Genomic DNA, 15,340 nt, shown 5'->3' with positions numbered 1-15,340 from the left:
ATTACTGGCTTTCTTCAATCAGACTTTGTATTGCTGATGCTCTTTTTTGAAAGCAGAATTTTGTGGTGCTATTGCTCCAACTATAACTTACTGGCTCAGTCCCATTATTAACTGATCACTAATATATTTCTTTTCATCGACTCATTTATTTTGTTTCTCCAGCTGCTTTAATTTAACATTTCATCCCTTGTTTCATTAGAATTTCTTCCTTTAAATTGCTTTCCCAGCAATATTAAAAGAAAATAAAATGTCATACTAAGTCTTGGTCACAGTATATAAATAATAGACAGTATGATCGTTCCCTACCTTCCCCATTATAAAAACCCGGACCGAGGTGAGAGTGTTCGGAAGAACGTAAAAACAAAAGCGACATTAGATCTTTTCACGGGTAGGCAAGTCAGATTTCTCTTGAACACGAAACTTGGCTTCAACGTTGGAACACTAAATTTTAAAGAAACTAATTTTAAATTAATATATTTCAATACATATATGACAATCGGAATTAGAAGTGTAATGTTATTATTTGATGTTCTTAGGAATTACAAGTAGGTATCGAAGTATCGAGTTGGTTTCAAAGGCATTTTGAGAAAGTTTCTGCCAAAATACGTGTTCCAGGGTAATTGGACCGCTGACACATACTAACATTAGTAACCCGCTAATGAAAGAGTATGTGGGAGGAGCTGTTCGTACGCACCGAGAACGAAGGGCCAGAAATCGTCTGCGGTGAACTTACGGTTAATTATCTTTATACAGTGGTCTTGGTATTCCATATCACGGTCTCTGGAAACGATTATTTTGAAAAATGCCTTTTTTTATATTTTCATTGAAAAAAAATGAAAATGAAACAAAATTTCCCGCTCCCAGGATATTGAAAATTACCTTTTTGTGTGTCCTTATTTTAAGGGAGAAATAATTATCCCTCCCTCGGCTACACTTTTGCAAATTTGTCACTCGTGTATCGATGTGTTGTTGTGCATACTCATCCACGTGTTACTTGAAGAATATGATTATTGCAGACTGTTGGGAAACTTTGAGTTTGAGAAATCGGTCACTGAAAAGAAATCGATTACTGTTGGGAAATCGGAAAGTGAAAACAAAACAAAATTGCCCTCCCCCCTCCCAGAATATGAAAAATTACCGTTTTGTGTGTCCTTATTTTAAGGGGAAATATATCTCCCCCTCCCCTCGGCTACACTTTTGCGAATTTGTCGCTCGTGTATCGATGTGCTTTTGTGCATACTCATCCATGTGTTGCTTGTAAAATATGATCATTGCAGACTGTTTAATTTTAATTGCGTAACTACTCATCGACACGTCTATATTATATGGCTTGAATTAGTCTGGACAGTGCAACCGATTTGTTGGAAGGAGACGGGCATGTCGAAGTTAGTTCTAATCTTGTTGCCATATTAAAACGTTCCTTGTGTTGGAATAGAGAGTGGATTTAACTTGTAAAGTAATGTAATGGCTGTCTCGGAGCTTCAGTAGTTGTTTTTTTTTATTCAGTTTTAGCGCCTGATTATGATTTAATCATATCATTCAATTGCCCTGTCTCATTTCAAGCAGTTGAAAGTTTTTTTTGTGGTAATTTCATTTTCTTAATTTCCGACAAATCTACTCATTTCTCAGCAGTACATTTCATAGCTCAATACTCGTCACATTTTCATATTCAGCTTTATCTACATACAGTGTTTTATTTCACGAGACCTGTGTTGCAATTTAAGGGTATATGTGTAATTAAAATTCAGCACAAATCAAACAACATTTGTGAAGTATATTTCACTATTTTTTGATTTAGTGCTTTCGCAAGTCAATGTTATTGATCTCTTGTCGTCAATTTTTAATGATTTGGGGCCATTTCCTCAATGGTTCCTGGAAGATCCTGAGCCAATAGAGAATAGAAGTTGCAGAGGTGTGGAGGGCTGTATAGCACAAGTACCACATTTTAGATCTTCATATCACATAGATTGAAATCTTTGTATAATTTGAACTTGACGCCAAATGTGGCAGAAATCAAAGACCTCTTGTAAAATGTATATTTGCCGAGTTTTTATTTTCACATTAGCATAACTTATATTACAACAATATCACTATTTTATTTTACATCCGTTTTCGCTTTATATCTATTGTATTTTATATCTATTATAATTCTAATAAGTTATTTGCATTATGTGTTGGTATTATTTTATTGCTTCTTACCCTGTTATCAATATTTTTATATATTTATTTTAAAATATTATTTAAGTATTTTTATATTTACATTTGTATTTATAAGAAATTTATATATAAATATTTTCTGCGTCTATATATATACATTTATATTTTTTTGTACATTTTTAACATACACGTATGTTTATAATGTTAGCAGCAAAGGCTGATGGCAGGCAGGTATAATAAAAGTTTATCTTCATTAATGGAAATGGAAATGTACTTCAGACATGGAAATAGCCAAAATTTTTGGCCTATTTCTCTAAAAATTTTACTTCTTCTTTTTTGCATATTGATATATCTCATACTTTCTCTTAAAATTCTGGTTAAATAAAGATACAAAAAGGGTCATCAACACGCAAAAGTATCCGTGGGAGTAATCCCACACAATTTTGAATAGCGCATTATCTTTTGTAAGAATTAGAGAACAAATTCTGCCTCCTCCCCAGACTCAAAATTTTTTATCAGATTCACCTCCCCCTAAACCACTAACAAAATCTCCCTAAAACAAAGACTCGTTTGGCAGATAGTATCCGCAGGTCTCAAGCATATGCTGTTACATGATTTTCACAGAGACAAGTTGAATTGTTTATCATATAGAATATTAAAATTACATATAAAATAATATTATATGCCTTATAAATTAATATAGAATAATATTGAACATTGAACTTTCTGTCTTTTTTTTTTCTTCCAGGGAAGGACTGTTACCTCCTTGACCTGCCCTTTTGGTGTTCTTACTAAGATGTGTCATTAGTAAGTTCAAAATAATATTAGCAGCTGATTTGATATTAAACTTCTCTGAAATCCTTACATGCGAACTTTGGTGGAAAATTTAGATCTATTTGGCTATACGTTGAGTTTTCTTTTTGGGCATTCCTTTGTAATTTACGCTACCTGCTTGTAACTACCGACTTCAAATACCCTTAAATGGCCATTTTGGTTGCTATGAAATCCCTTTTGTGACATATGCACTTACTGTGTTTTGATTTAGTACACTCGCACTGCAATCGTAATTACTTTTTAAATTGAACATAGAAGAATTTAAGGTATTTACCTATTATAGCGACTACACTGTTGTTCTTGATCTGTTATAAAAGCAGTTTCTCTGTGTGCACCACAGTTTATAGAATTAGCGGTAAGTTTACCGCAGATGATTTTTGGCTCTTCATTCTCGGTGCGAACAAAAAGCTCCTCCCACTTATTTGTGGACTTATTGTCCACTTATTGGTGAGCCGGCCAAGTGGTTTTGTCAGTACTTGTTCCGCAGGTGATTATTCTTTGTCTGCCCGTGAAAAGATCTAATGCCGCTTATGTTTATACTTTCTCTGGAGCACTCGCACCTCGGTCCGGGTTTTTATAATGGGTGAGATAGGGAAAGACCATACTGCTAATTATATAAACTGTGGTGTGCACTCATAGACAGTTGGCTTAGCCTGAGTGAGATAAACTACTATGCAGGTATACTTTAATTAAATATTTGATGTATAGAGGTGGTTAGGTTAGGTATTTAATATAATACATCCAGTGCGACCTGCTTCCATAATTCTTTGTTGTAATCTCCATAGTTTTGTTTTTATAGTCTTATATGTTCATCATATTTTGGTATATTTCAATAGGATTTACCTAACTTCAATTCTTCGGTATGGTCGATATAAAACGAGAGAACCGGATTCAAAACAATTCCTTAAGTTATGCCAGAGGTGTTAAAAGTCGAAGCAGGTTTCAAGTGTCTATGTTACCATGAATGTCCGTAAATTGGTGAATGTCGACATTCAATGGTGAATGTTCGAAATACCTTATTTTTCTCCTTGGATATAGTCAGTATTGCCAGTCAACCTTTTCAATTTAATGCAAGGTTTGATGATGACAGGTTTGGTTCGAAAAGATTGGGTTTGGTTAGGTTTGGTTAGCTTAGGTTTTTAACCCATTTCTTACGTTTATAACCAAATTTAACCTAATCTAACCTAATCAAACCTAACCTTACCTAAAATAACATAATCTAACATAACCTTAAGTTTTACCATCATACCTTGAATAAGACTGAAAAAGCTAACTCGCAAAGCTGAATCCAGGCAGAGAAAAGGGAGTTTCGGACATTCACCGGTGAATGTCGACATTAACCAGATTTTGGACATTCACGAAAACATCTATACATCCTAACTTGGTCCCCAACTTGTCTCAAGCTAAGAAAATCAGGGCTTTAATTCGACGGTAGGCCTAAGATGGGCCCAGAGAGCAGAATATGTTTCTATTTAGAGCAACTAGGCGTTCTGCAGCTCTTCAGAACATATCCAAAACACCGGAATGTTTATATTTAACTATCAAAATAAATTTAATCCATATTAAGAGCAGTCGAGTCTTGGAATTTACTTTTTTATGTTGATGGCACCAAATCAGACGGTGGTATGTTGTTTGTTTTACAGAGGAGCATAAAAACTGACAATATGTATCATTTTTTTACTATTTCTAAGAATTGGCTGTTTTTTAAAGTAAGACGTTGTTCGGCACATAAGATACGAGCAAAAATTTAAATCAGAAGCCCCAATTTCTATCTGTTCTTATAGCCGAGATCAGGTCAAGCATATCAGGTCATGGACATAAAAAAAAACTTCTAAAAATATTTGAAAAAAACTAAAAAAAGACTCGTTTTTAAAAATTTATTTATCTGGTTTACTCGGTTTTAGAAACAGTGAAGAAAAGGATGAAGGAAAGGAGTGAAGGAAAGTATGACAAATGAAGTTTGGAAATCACCACTTACATAATTGTAACGTTTGCGTAAAAACATCCGAATGTGCGTTGACGACCAAAATAGGACCATATCCTGTCTTATTTGCTTAGTGTTGAGATAAGTTGAACTGTGCATGATTTTAATACCAGATATTGTATCCTTAGACTGTTATCCAGCCCTAAATATCTCCTGGATTCCTTTTGATAATATCATATTTTTCAGAGCTTTTCCATCAGACCGCGTTTTTACACTGTGACATAGAGGGTGACAAATGTGTTTAGTAGATTAGCAGCTCTTGAAATATCCTTCTTTGTGGTATATTACGTGCAGGTAGGTATGTTTGGAGAGAAGGGGCCCTTGGAACTATCTTCCTAACACGTTCTGATATCTTAAAGCTTGGTCCAGAGTCTCTTATGTTGTATATAAATCACCAATTTTTTAATCACTTAAAATCAAGAATTTATGTACAAATAAAATTTAAGGATCTTATAGAGATTATAAATTTGTTTTTTTAATTTGAAATTGAAATTAACCAAGTTAATTAGATAATATTAAAATTTACCAAGATAATTGGAATATGTCCCTTCTTGGCGGTTTAGGGCTCTAAGGATTCTAATTTTGCACCTTTTTTTAGGCGACGGCTCCAGCATCAGCAGTTCTGAATCCGAAGTCAACACTAGTGATGGTGACAAGAGGAAGGACAAACTGGGCGGGTCGAGCTCAGAGGAGGTGGACGCTGTTCACCTCGAGAGACGGGTGGGATTGTTCAGTGGGGTTGCTTTAATCGTTGGCACTATGATTGGTAAGATACAATTCGTTTTAACTTTAATAAGGCCTTATGTAACTGATTTACTCAGCGACCCTTCCACTCCCCCATTTTTATTTTTTGAATAAATTTCATACACTTGAGGAGGTGTATGAAAATTTTATTTCATACTTTTTGTTTGAAAAACAACTCACTAGACCGGCAACACGCCGAAATTTGTTTCACTTTCGTCATAATCGAATACTGAAATATACCAAGAAAATGAACAAGACAAGACAGATCTAATACTACTACTACTACTAACAACTCACCGCAGCACCAAGCCACCTGAGGCCAACACAGCTACGCACGCTCCTCCTAAACCTCAATCTATTCAAAGCCTCCCTTTTTACACCCGCCCACGAAGTTCCCATTTCCTTTAAATCTTTCTTTATGACGTCCTCCCACCCCAGACGGGGACGACCTGCTTTTTCGTTTAGCCGTAGATGGTTGGCCGAAAAGAACAATCTTCGGCAATCTGTCATCCTTCATCCGAACAACGTGCCCTAACCATCTCAACCTTTCTTTCATTATAGCCCTAGAGAGCGGTACTGAACCACATTTTTCGTATAGACTATTGTTTGAAATACGGTCAGTCAGCCGGGTACCCAGAACAATCCTTAAGCAATTTCTCTGGAAAAAATTTAGTAAATCATCATCCGCTTTTCGGAACGTCCATGCTTCAGAGTCATATTTGACCACTGTCCTCACTGTAGCTTCTAATATTTTAAACTTGCTTTGCAGACATATCTTCTTAGTCTTCCATACTTTTTGTAAGTGTGAAAAAACACCCTGAGCCTTGGCTATTCTATTTTTAACATCTTCACTGCTCCTGCCATCTCTACTAATAATACTACCAAGGTAAGTGAAGCTGCCAACCTGATCAATCTTTTCATTAATTCAATGTTAAATTCAAACTACATGACATAGTTAAACTCATACTTCAGAATTACAATATTTACATGAATGAGAACTTCCGGAGAATGCTGAGGGGGATTTTGAGCTCATTCAAAAGACGATAAGTGCATCCCGGTTGTCAAAAATTCGTATCTGCAATATATCATGAATGGCTAATGGTATTCAGCTGGAAATGTCAGGGAGTGTTAAGGAGTATGATGAACTAAATCCGAAAATTCTATGCGCATCAAGTAGTCAAAATGGTGTATACATCATCTCAAGAATGGTAACGGTATCAGAGGCAACGATATAGCGTTGCCTATAGTAAAGGCCATACGGCTCCAATGTTTTATTATTTATTTATTTATTATTATTTTTTTCCAGAGGTACTTCATATGGAAGGGGTCGTCGTAAAAAAATTTAAAAGGGGCTCATGCACTTGAAAGTCGAGAGTTCTAGTGCCCTTTTTAAGGGTCAAAAGTGATTGGAAGGCTACGAAAACCCTTCCCATGCCTACCATTTTCCCAAACAATCAAATCAAAATTTTGAGATATCCATTTTTTTCTACGTACTTTATTTCCAGATAGCAATTATGTTTTTGAGGAAGACACTCCCCCACAGCCCTCAGGGCAAGGAATGTAAGTTATGCCCTGGGGGCATATAAGCTTTTTATAGGTTTTTTTGTCGTAGAAACTTCAAAAAAGGCTCATTCGATTGGAAATTCAAAGGGCTAGTTCCCTTTTAATAGTCGAAAGTGATTGGATCGCAACTAACCCCCTTCTCACGCCTACCATTTCCCCAAACACATCCCATCAAAGTTTTTATATAATCATTCTTTTCAACGTGGTTGAAAATTCTGGAAATTAGGTCTTTGAGGATAACAACCCCCCTAGAGCCATCAGGGCAAGGGGTGTAAGTTATGCCCTGGGGGCATATAAGGTTTTTATAGAAATCGTTGTCGTAGAAACTTCAAAATGGCTCATTCGACTGCAAATTTATATGACTAGTGCCCTTTTTAATAGTCGAAAGTGATTGGAAGGCAACTAACACCCCTTCCGCGTCCATCATTTCCCAAAACACATCCAATCAACATTTTGAGATAGCCAACTGGAGATTATATCTTTGAGCATGACAACCCCCCCCCCCCCAAGGTCTTCAGTGCAAGGGTTATAAATTATGCCCTGGGGCATATATGGTTCTTATAGAAGGAATGCTCGTATAGACTTCAGAGAGGGCTCATTTGATTGGAAATTGACTTTTGTAAGCGTCAAAAGATATTGAAGGGTAACCAGCCCCCCCATGCCCTTTTTTTCTCAAACGCATCTGATAAAAATTTTGAGATAACTATTTTGTTAAAAATAGTTCAAAAATCATATAACAGAAACTTCGGTGTCGACATAACCCCCAGGGCCCGGGGGTAGGTGTTTTCAGTTATGCCCTGGGGTTATATGTGGTTCTTATGGAAGGGATGCTCGTACAAACTTCAAAGAGGGCTCATTTGATTGGAAATCTAGTTCACTTTTTAAGAGTCAAAGGAGGATGGAGGGCAGCTAGCCCCCCCCCCCTCCACGTCCGTTTTTTCTCAAAACCATCTGATAAGAAATTTGAGATAGACATTTTTTAAAAATAGTTCAAAGACGATACAACGAAAACTCCGGGGTTGACACAGCCCCAAAGGGCCCGAAGGCAGGCGTTGTAAGTTATGCTCTGGGGGAATATACGGTTCTTATGGAAGGGATGTTCGTAAAAACTTCAGAGTGGGCTAATTTTATTGGAAATTGAAAGTTCTAGTTAATTTTTTGAGAGTCAAAAGATATTGGAGGGCCAGTAGCCCCGCCCACCCCAGTTTTTTCCCGAATACATCCTATAAAAATTTTGAGATAGCTATTAAGTTAAAAATTGTTCAGAAGTCAGATAACAAAAACTCAGGTGTCGAAACGACCCCCAGGGCCCGGGGGTAGGTGTTGTAAGTTATGCCCTGGGCATAACTTTCTGTAATAAAGTTGGTTTTCAGTAAAGCGCCAATGATGCAGTAGGTTTCAGACTTTTACAGTGAGAGAAAAAGGCGATACCCAAACTCTTGTTTGCAGTGATTTTTGTTCGTTTCAAGCTTGATTTGCATATTCAATTTCACTTTCACTCGTTTTAAGATTTATTTATTCATTTACATTAATATCTATTGTCTGTTTATTTGCATTGATTGTTTATTTAATTTCTGTTCGTTTTAAGTTTCATTTATGCTTCAATAGCAAAATATTTTTTTTCCGTTTTAGGCTTGATTTTCATATTCAATGTAAGAATTACTCGCTTTAAGATCTATTTATTAATTTATTCTATTACTTGTTGTGTGTTATTTGCTATGATTGTTTATTTAATTTTTTGTTCGATTTGGGTTTTATTTATTCTTTAATCGTACTTTCTGGTCGTTTTGATTTTGAATTTTAACATGTATTTTTATATTCTGAGCTTAAGTTTAAAATGTCCTTTAATTTTCTTTAGAAAAACTTATATTTCGGATTTTTTTTTTTAATTAATTAAGTTGAAACGTTTAAGGAATGCTGAGGGAGATGTTGAGCCAAATTAAAAGTACAACCAAATGTATTTCAAACATTTCTTATAATCATAAAATTAGAAACTAAAAAGTTACAATTAATTAAAATCTTGAACTGTTAAGTTTTATGGAATTTAATATCAATATATATATTAAACATTCAGTTTATTTTCATTAGTTCTGTCCACTCGGCTTGATTATTATTGTGATTTTATTTTTTATTTTTTCGTCAAATATTTGAAAAATAAGGCACACTTTAAAAAAATATTTAATACAACGTAAATGGCAAAATAAGATTTAGAAGCTTTAAAGGGGGGAAGGGCAGTATTCAAACTCCTGTTTGTAGTAATTTCTGTTCGTTTTCAGTTTGAATTGAGTTTTCATTTTAATTTTTACTCGATATAGGACTTAATTATGCATCTATAGCAGTATTTAGTATCTTTATGCGTGATGTTTTTATTTATTTCAACTTCTGTTCGTTTCGGACTTCAGTTATTTTTTTTTATAGTAAATTGTTGTTAATTTAAGTTTGAATTATTATAAAATTTTATTTCTGATCTTCTTAAGTTTTAATATGGCTCTTTACTTTTCTTTGAAAAACCTATTTTATCGAAAAGTTTTCTTTTAAATTAATTCTTTCTTAATGGGTTACCCTTTAATTTTTGTACTTCGCTTTTTCCACATTTAATACAATCCTAACCTATCCCTTACATAAATACTGCCATTGTCAAAATTTTCAGGTGCTCTACCGAGTAATATACCAAAAGAACATTCTAATGAAGGAAAGAAAACAATCCTTTTGCGTCGGAACTAGTCAGTCATCACGAGCTAAAAGGCATATCCAAGTAGCATAGACTATTCCCTGAAACTGGATCTATGTTAATTATTAAATAATAATAAAAAATAAGTTTTTTCAACTGAAAGTAAGGATCAACATTAAAACTTAGAACGAACAGGAATTATTAGGTATATGAAGGGGGTTGCCCCCCTTCTCAACACCTCGCTCTTCACGCTAAAGATTTTTAGCACTTTTAAAAAGGTTACTTATTGTTCTAATTAAACGACCCTTGTGTTTCAGGAGTCGTTTTTAAAGAATTGGGACAAAATTTAAACTTTAATGTAAAGAGAGGGGTGTTGAGCAGGGGGCAAACCCCCTCATATAACTAATAATTTCTTTTCGTTTTAAGCTTGAATGTTGCACCTTACTTTGGGTTGAAAAAACTATTTTTTCTTAATTTCCACATCTACGGAAAAATACCCCTCCTTACGGAAATATCCTCTGGACAATGCAATTCTGCTGACAATTTACCCCGGACAATTACCCTTAGCACATCCTGCGTAAAATTGAGTCGGTAAAGAGAAAGCAAGACATATAAAGAAATTGTGTATAGCAATTCTGGGAAATTCCTCCAGTATACAATTCCCCTTAAAAGTCCACCCCCTGGAAACTTCCCTCTCTATGGAAAATTCATGTTATCCCCAAAGACATGGTTATTGGACCTTTCAACTATTCTGAACAAAATAGCAATCTCAGAATTTTTATCGGAAGATAAAATTTAGGGAAAAAAGTGGCGTGGTAGGGGGCATATTTACCCTCCAATTTTTTTGGTCACTTAAAAAGGGCACTAGAACATTCAATTTCAGTAGAATGAGCCCTCTCCTGGTGTTCCGGGCCCACTGGGTCGTCACGATCACCCCTGGGAAAAAAGAAACAAAAAAAAAACACGAATCCGTGACCTTTCTTCTGGCAAAAAGTAAAAAATTACACATTTTTGCAGATAAGAGTTTGAAACCTCTACAGTAGGGTTCTCTGATACGCTGTATCTGATGGCGTAATTTTCATTAAGGTTCTGTGAATTTTACGGGGTGTTACCCCCTTTTCTCAAAAAGCAGGTGAATTTTCTAAGGCTCGTAACCTTTGATGGGTAAAACCAAATTTAATGAAACTTAAACATTTAAAATCAGCATAAAAATCAAATTCTTTTGATGTATCTATTGGTTTCAAAATTCCGTTTTTTTTTTGAAGTTTCGGTTACTACTGAGCCGGGTCACTCCTTACTTATAATTCGTTACCACGAACTGTTTGACATTTGTGCTGGTAGCGGAGGTGGCTAGACAAGGTGAAAATTGTTACATTATTCAGGAGAAACTACACTTTTTTGCTTTAAACCTTTTTTCAAGACCTTACAACCCTACTCCCCTTGCCAAGAAAATTTCCTTACGGTGCCCATATTAACTATTAAACTTAATCTGAAAATTAAAATCTAAATCAGTCTTTCAAAATCGAAACATTTAAAGACACTCCTCAACAACAAAATTGATCAATTCAGTCCCCTCCTGTCAATTGTTAGGGGTGCCCTTACTGTGCGGTTTAGAAAGCAAGCAAATAAAAATTCTTCAAATTTTTTATTTATTTTTTTAATTTGCTCTTTACTTTCATGTGCTCAAACTGATTAACCTACTTATTCCAATAAACCCTTTGATACTTTCTGCATATTTTGACATGATGATTAAAAGTCAAATGAAACCTCCATGGAAGTTTTACATCCATGGAGGTTTCACCATGAAAACATGGAGGTTTTACATAGTTACATCTAGTTTTGTTGTTGTGTTTTATATCTGGCGGGTTTTCTAGGAAAGTTTAGTGCCTTCTCAAAATCCTTGGAGTTTATAGGTTGGAGGCTTATAGCTACGATTTTTCCCAATTCTGCCATGTAGGTAATTTCTGTTTGTTTTACATTTGAATTATTATATTAGTTTATTTATGTTCATACTAGGTTTAATATAGCTTAAGCCGTTAATTTTGATTTCGAAACATTGCAGACACAGTATTTTGACAACCTGTGTAAACTCTTGAATGTAAGTCTTAAAGCGAGAAACAGGCCACCTATTTTTAATGCAATTTGGGTCAGTTTTATCCTGTAATTAATTAAAAAAAAGTTTATTCGACTGAAAGTAAGGAGCAACTTCAAAACTTAAAACGAACAGAAATTATTACGTATATTGGGGGAGTTCTCCCCCTCATCAATACCTCGCTCTTTGCGCTAAAGTTCGAATTTTGTTCTAATTCCTTAAGAATGACTTTTGAATCACAAAGGCCGTTTAATTAGAATAGATAGCTCTTTTGAAAGTACTAAAAATACTTTAGTGTAAAGAGCTAGGTATTGACGAGGGGGCCAACCCCCTTATATACGTAATAATTTCTGTAGGTTTTAATTTTTAATGTTACTCCTTACTTTCAGTTGAAAAACTTGTTTTTTTTATTTAATTTCTGATAATTTTTTAAATTATACTGGGAAAACCGGCGCCCCCTTCATGGAAAATTTTCTTCCCCCATGAAAAGTTCCTCCATGGAAAGATCCTCCCACGTAGCCCCCTCCCCCGAGCCCTCCCACCCCCTAACAGAAAAAATCCCCCTGAAAACATCTATAAACTTCCTAACAACCAATACTATATGTAAAGAATGGGTGAAGTTCATAACTTGCAGTCCTTCCCCCGGGGGTTGTGGATTAAGTCGTCATCATAGACATAGTTATTAGATTTTTGACTATGTTGAACAAAATGGCTATCTCAAAACTTTGATCCGGTGACTTTGGGATAAAATGAGTGTGAGAGGGGGCCTAATTGCCCTCCATTTTTTTGGCCACTTAAAAAGGGCGCTAGAACTTTTAATTTCCGTTCGAATGAGCCGTCTCTCGACATTCCAGGACCTCTGGATCCATACGATCACCCCTGAAAAAAAAACCCCAAAAAACAAAAACAAAAAACTACAAAAAAAAGACAAATAAACACGCATCCGTGATCTTTCATTCTATCGAGGATTGCTTTACATTCTTTTGTAGAGGGGTCAAGAGTTAACATAAGAATGTGCTCATTATTGTGCTTATTCTATTGAAGAATGAGCACAATAATTTGAAGAAGTGTATAAGTTTGCAAAACGCTCAAGTCCAAAGAAAATGTGGTTTACAAGAGAAATGGGAATTTTAGCTGCTGTTGCAAGTTATGAGATAAGATAAATAGAAGTCATAATTGGTATGAAATAAAATATAGTCAAAGTATTAGATATACGTAAATTGGTAGGTGATACAAAGATAGAGTAATAGGTTAGACTTATAGAGTAGAGAGTGAAAGTAAAGAATTAGTGAAGTGTTTGGGAAAGCGGTAAAAATATTTACGCTTCCAGAGAGTGTAATAAAATAAAATGTTATGTACGTCATATTCAGGAAATGAAATGAAAATTCAAAAACTGAATGAAAATTCAGTTTGAGATATCTTGGAGATTTGGAGAGTTTTTTGGAAATATGAGTGCGATGTTAAATTGGGGATAAAGAGGTTGTAAGTTCTTATAGAGAACTTAGAACTTCTCGGATTTTCTGTTTCTCCCCAAGGAATCAGTCCGCTAGCAAATAAGCTTGATAGAATCGGAACGATATCCAAACCAAAATAAAAAAAATTTCAGTGAATTACGCAGCTTTGTTTTCTTTTATAACGCATGTTTTAACTACATTTTTGAAATTAATTTATCCGTTAAATAATTTATCCGTTAAATATCCGTTAAATTGATAAAGGGGGTGAAGTTCAAATGGTGTTAAAAACAAGATCAAAATTTTCTAAAATTGGAAAAAATTGGCTGTTGATGTTAACTCTTTGGATTTTTGGGTACTCCTGTATTAAACACACTCTTTTGTATACTGTAATGAAAACCAGTCACGAAAAAACTGGTTTTTACGGGTTAATTTAAGACACTGCTATAGGGTAATACAATGTATAGCGTGGTTTTCATTGCGTATACTATATTTAAACTGTTGTTTTATGGGGTTTAGGGGGGGGATGTACCTAGGTTAGGTTTTGTTACGTAATAACATATAGGCCTACTATGCCTTACCCCCCCCCCCCCCTAATGTACAAATGTATAGCCCAAATTTGTTTCTAAACTATTATACATTCATCCTGTTTTATTTTATTTCATTAGCATTAACCAAACTAGCAGTGTATAAAAGAGTGCGTTTAATACAGGAATACCGATTTTTGTGTCTTGTTGATACAAACGGGTAATAAGGGAAGAGTAAAATTGGTTTCAAGTTTCAGCAATGTTTCACTGTGAATTTTTGTAAAATGGATAAAATGTTCCAAGACCTTAAAGGTGTTGTAGAAGGGGTGAAGGATTTCGAATGTTACACTTGGGGCCGAGAGACTCGCCTTCTAACAAGAGGCAAAGGTCGTAGCGGCTGATACTGAAGTTGAACAGATTATCTATAATAAGAATTACCAGTGTAACCTAGGTGTCACAGAAGGAGGCCCTGAGTTAAGAAGAGTAATAGAGTACTTTGAGTCACAGAATTGGGCTAATAATTCTTTGAAGGGCATTCACGTCGGGATACGTGGTGCTGAGACTGGTGAGAGTGTTGACGTTAGTCGATTGAGTGGCCAGCTTCCAGGTTAAAAGGAGGAACCTGGAAAGAGTGTAGCACGTGGTGTTGAGGTTGGTGAGAGGGTTGACGTTAGTCGGCTGAGGGGCCAGCAGAGTGTAGTTCAGGGGATCCTGGATCAGGAAGGCCTGAACTTGGCGTGGAATGAGGTAGGTGGTGGATCGCCGAGCCCAAGAAACCCTGCATTGAAAAGGATACCCTAAACATCTATAATTGTCAAGCCAAGCGTCATAGTGAATTCTGCAATAAAGCTATTGCACAAATATTTAATTATTGTTTTAATATATCTCAGTTGAGAAGACAGTGAGTTAATCGAATATTTGTTTTTGATCAAATTAATTTTGATAGTCAGAAGTTTCATGAGAATTCTAGTGTGTGTATGCGTAGGATCATTTGAATTTTTTTTTTCAAATGATAAAACAAACCTTTGGTCAATGTAAAGATCCAAAGTACCCCTTTTCTTTTATTTTCATTGGATTCGGCCGGTCCGATGAGAAGTGCGTTTAGTGGGCCAACAGGAAAGAAAATTTTACATATTTTGGTAGGTTTGTCAAGCCTAGTCAAAACATAGTAGAGAGAAAAAGAGAGAGACGAGAGAGAGAGAATGAATAATATCTAAGGCCATATGATGAACCAGTTATGATTAAATTTGAATTAGAACAAAAAGATAGTTCCGAAATCAGGAAGCAAAAAGCCAAATACTGTCGAGCCTTCTAGAC

General features: G+C 35.3%; 1 protein-coding gene across 8 annotated transcripts in view; it reads left to right on the top strand.

Annotated features, from left to right (window-relative positions):
* sbm (L-type amino acid transporter sobremesa) overlaps positions 1 to 15,340 on the top strand; it is a 301,361-nt gene that overhangs the window by 123,079 nt on the left and 162,942 nt on the right. For all 8 annotated transcript variants that reach the window (XM_089100815.1, XM_089100818.1, XM_089100817.1 and 5 more), the window contains exon 3: positions 5,574 to 5,741. In XM_089100815.1, the coding sequence (XP_088956941.1) occupies positions 5,574 to 5,741 (168 nt within the window). The remainder of the gene's footprint in view (positions 1 to 5,573; positions 5,742 to 15,340) is intronic.

This window comes from Artemia sp. Qi Xiang Cuo, chromosome 14 (genome assembly GCF_049724085.1).
Source record: "Artemia sp. Qi Xiang Cuo chromosome 14, ASM4972408v1, whole genome shotgun sequence".
In the NCBI taxonomy this organism is placed as follows: Eukaryota; Metazoa; Arthropoda; class Branchiopoda; order Anostraca; family Artemiidae; genus Artemia; species Artemia sp. Qi Xiang Cuo.
Note: the sequence above shows the minus strand (reverse complement) of the source record. Positions and strands in the feature narration are given on the sequence as shown.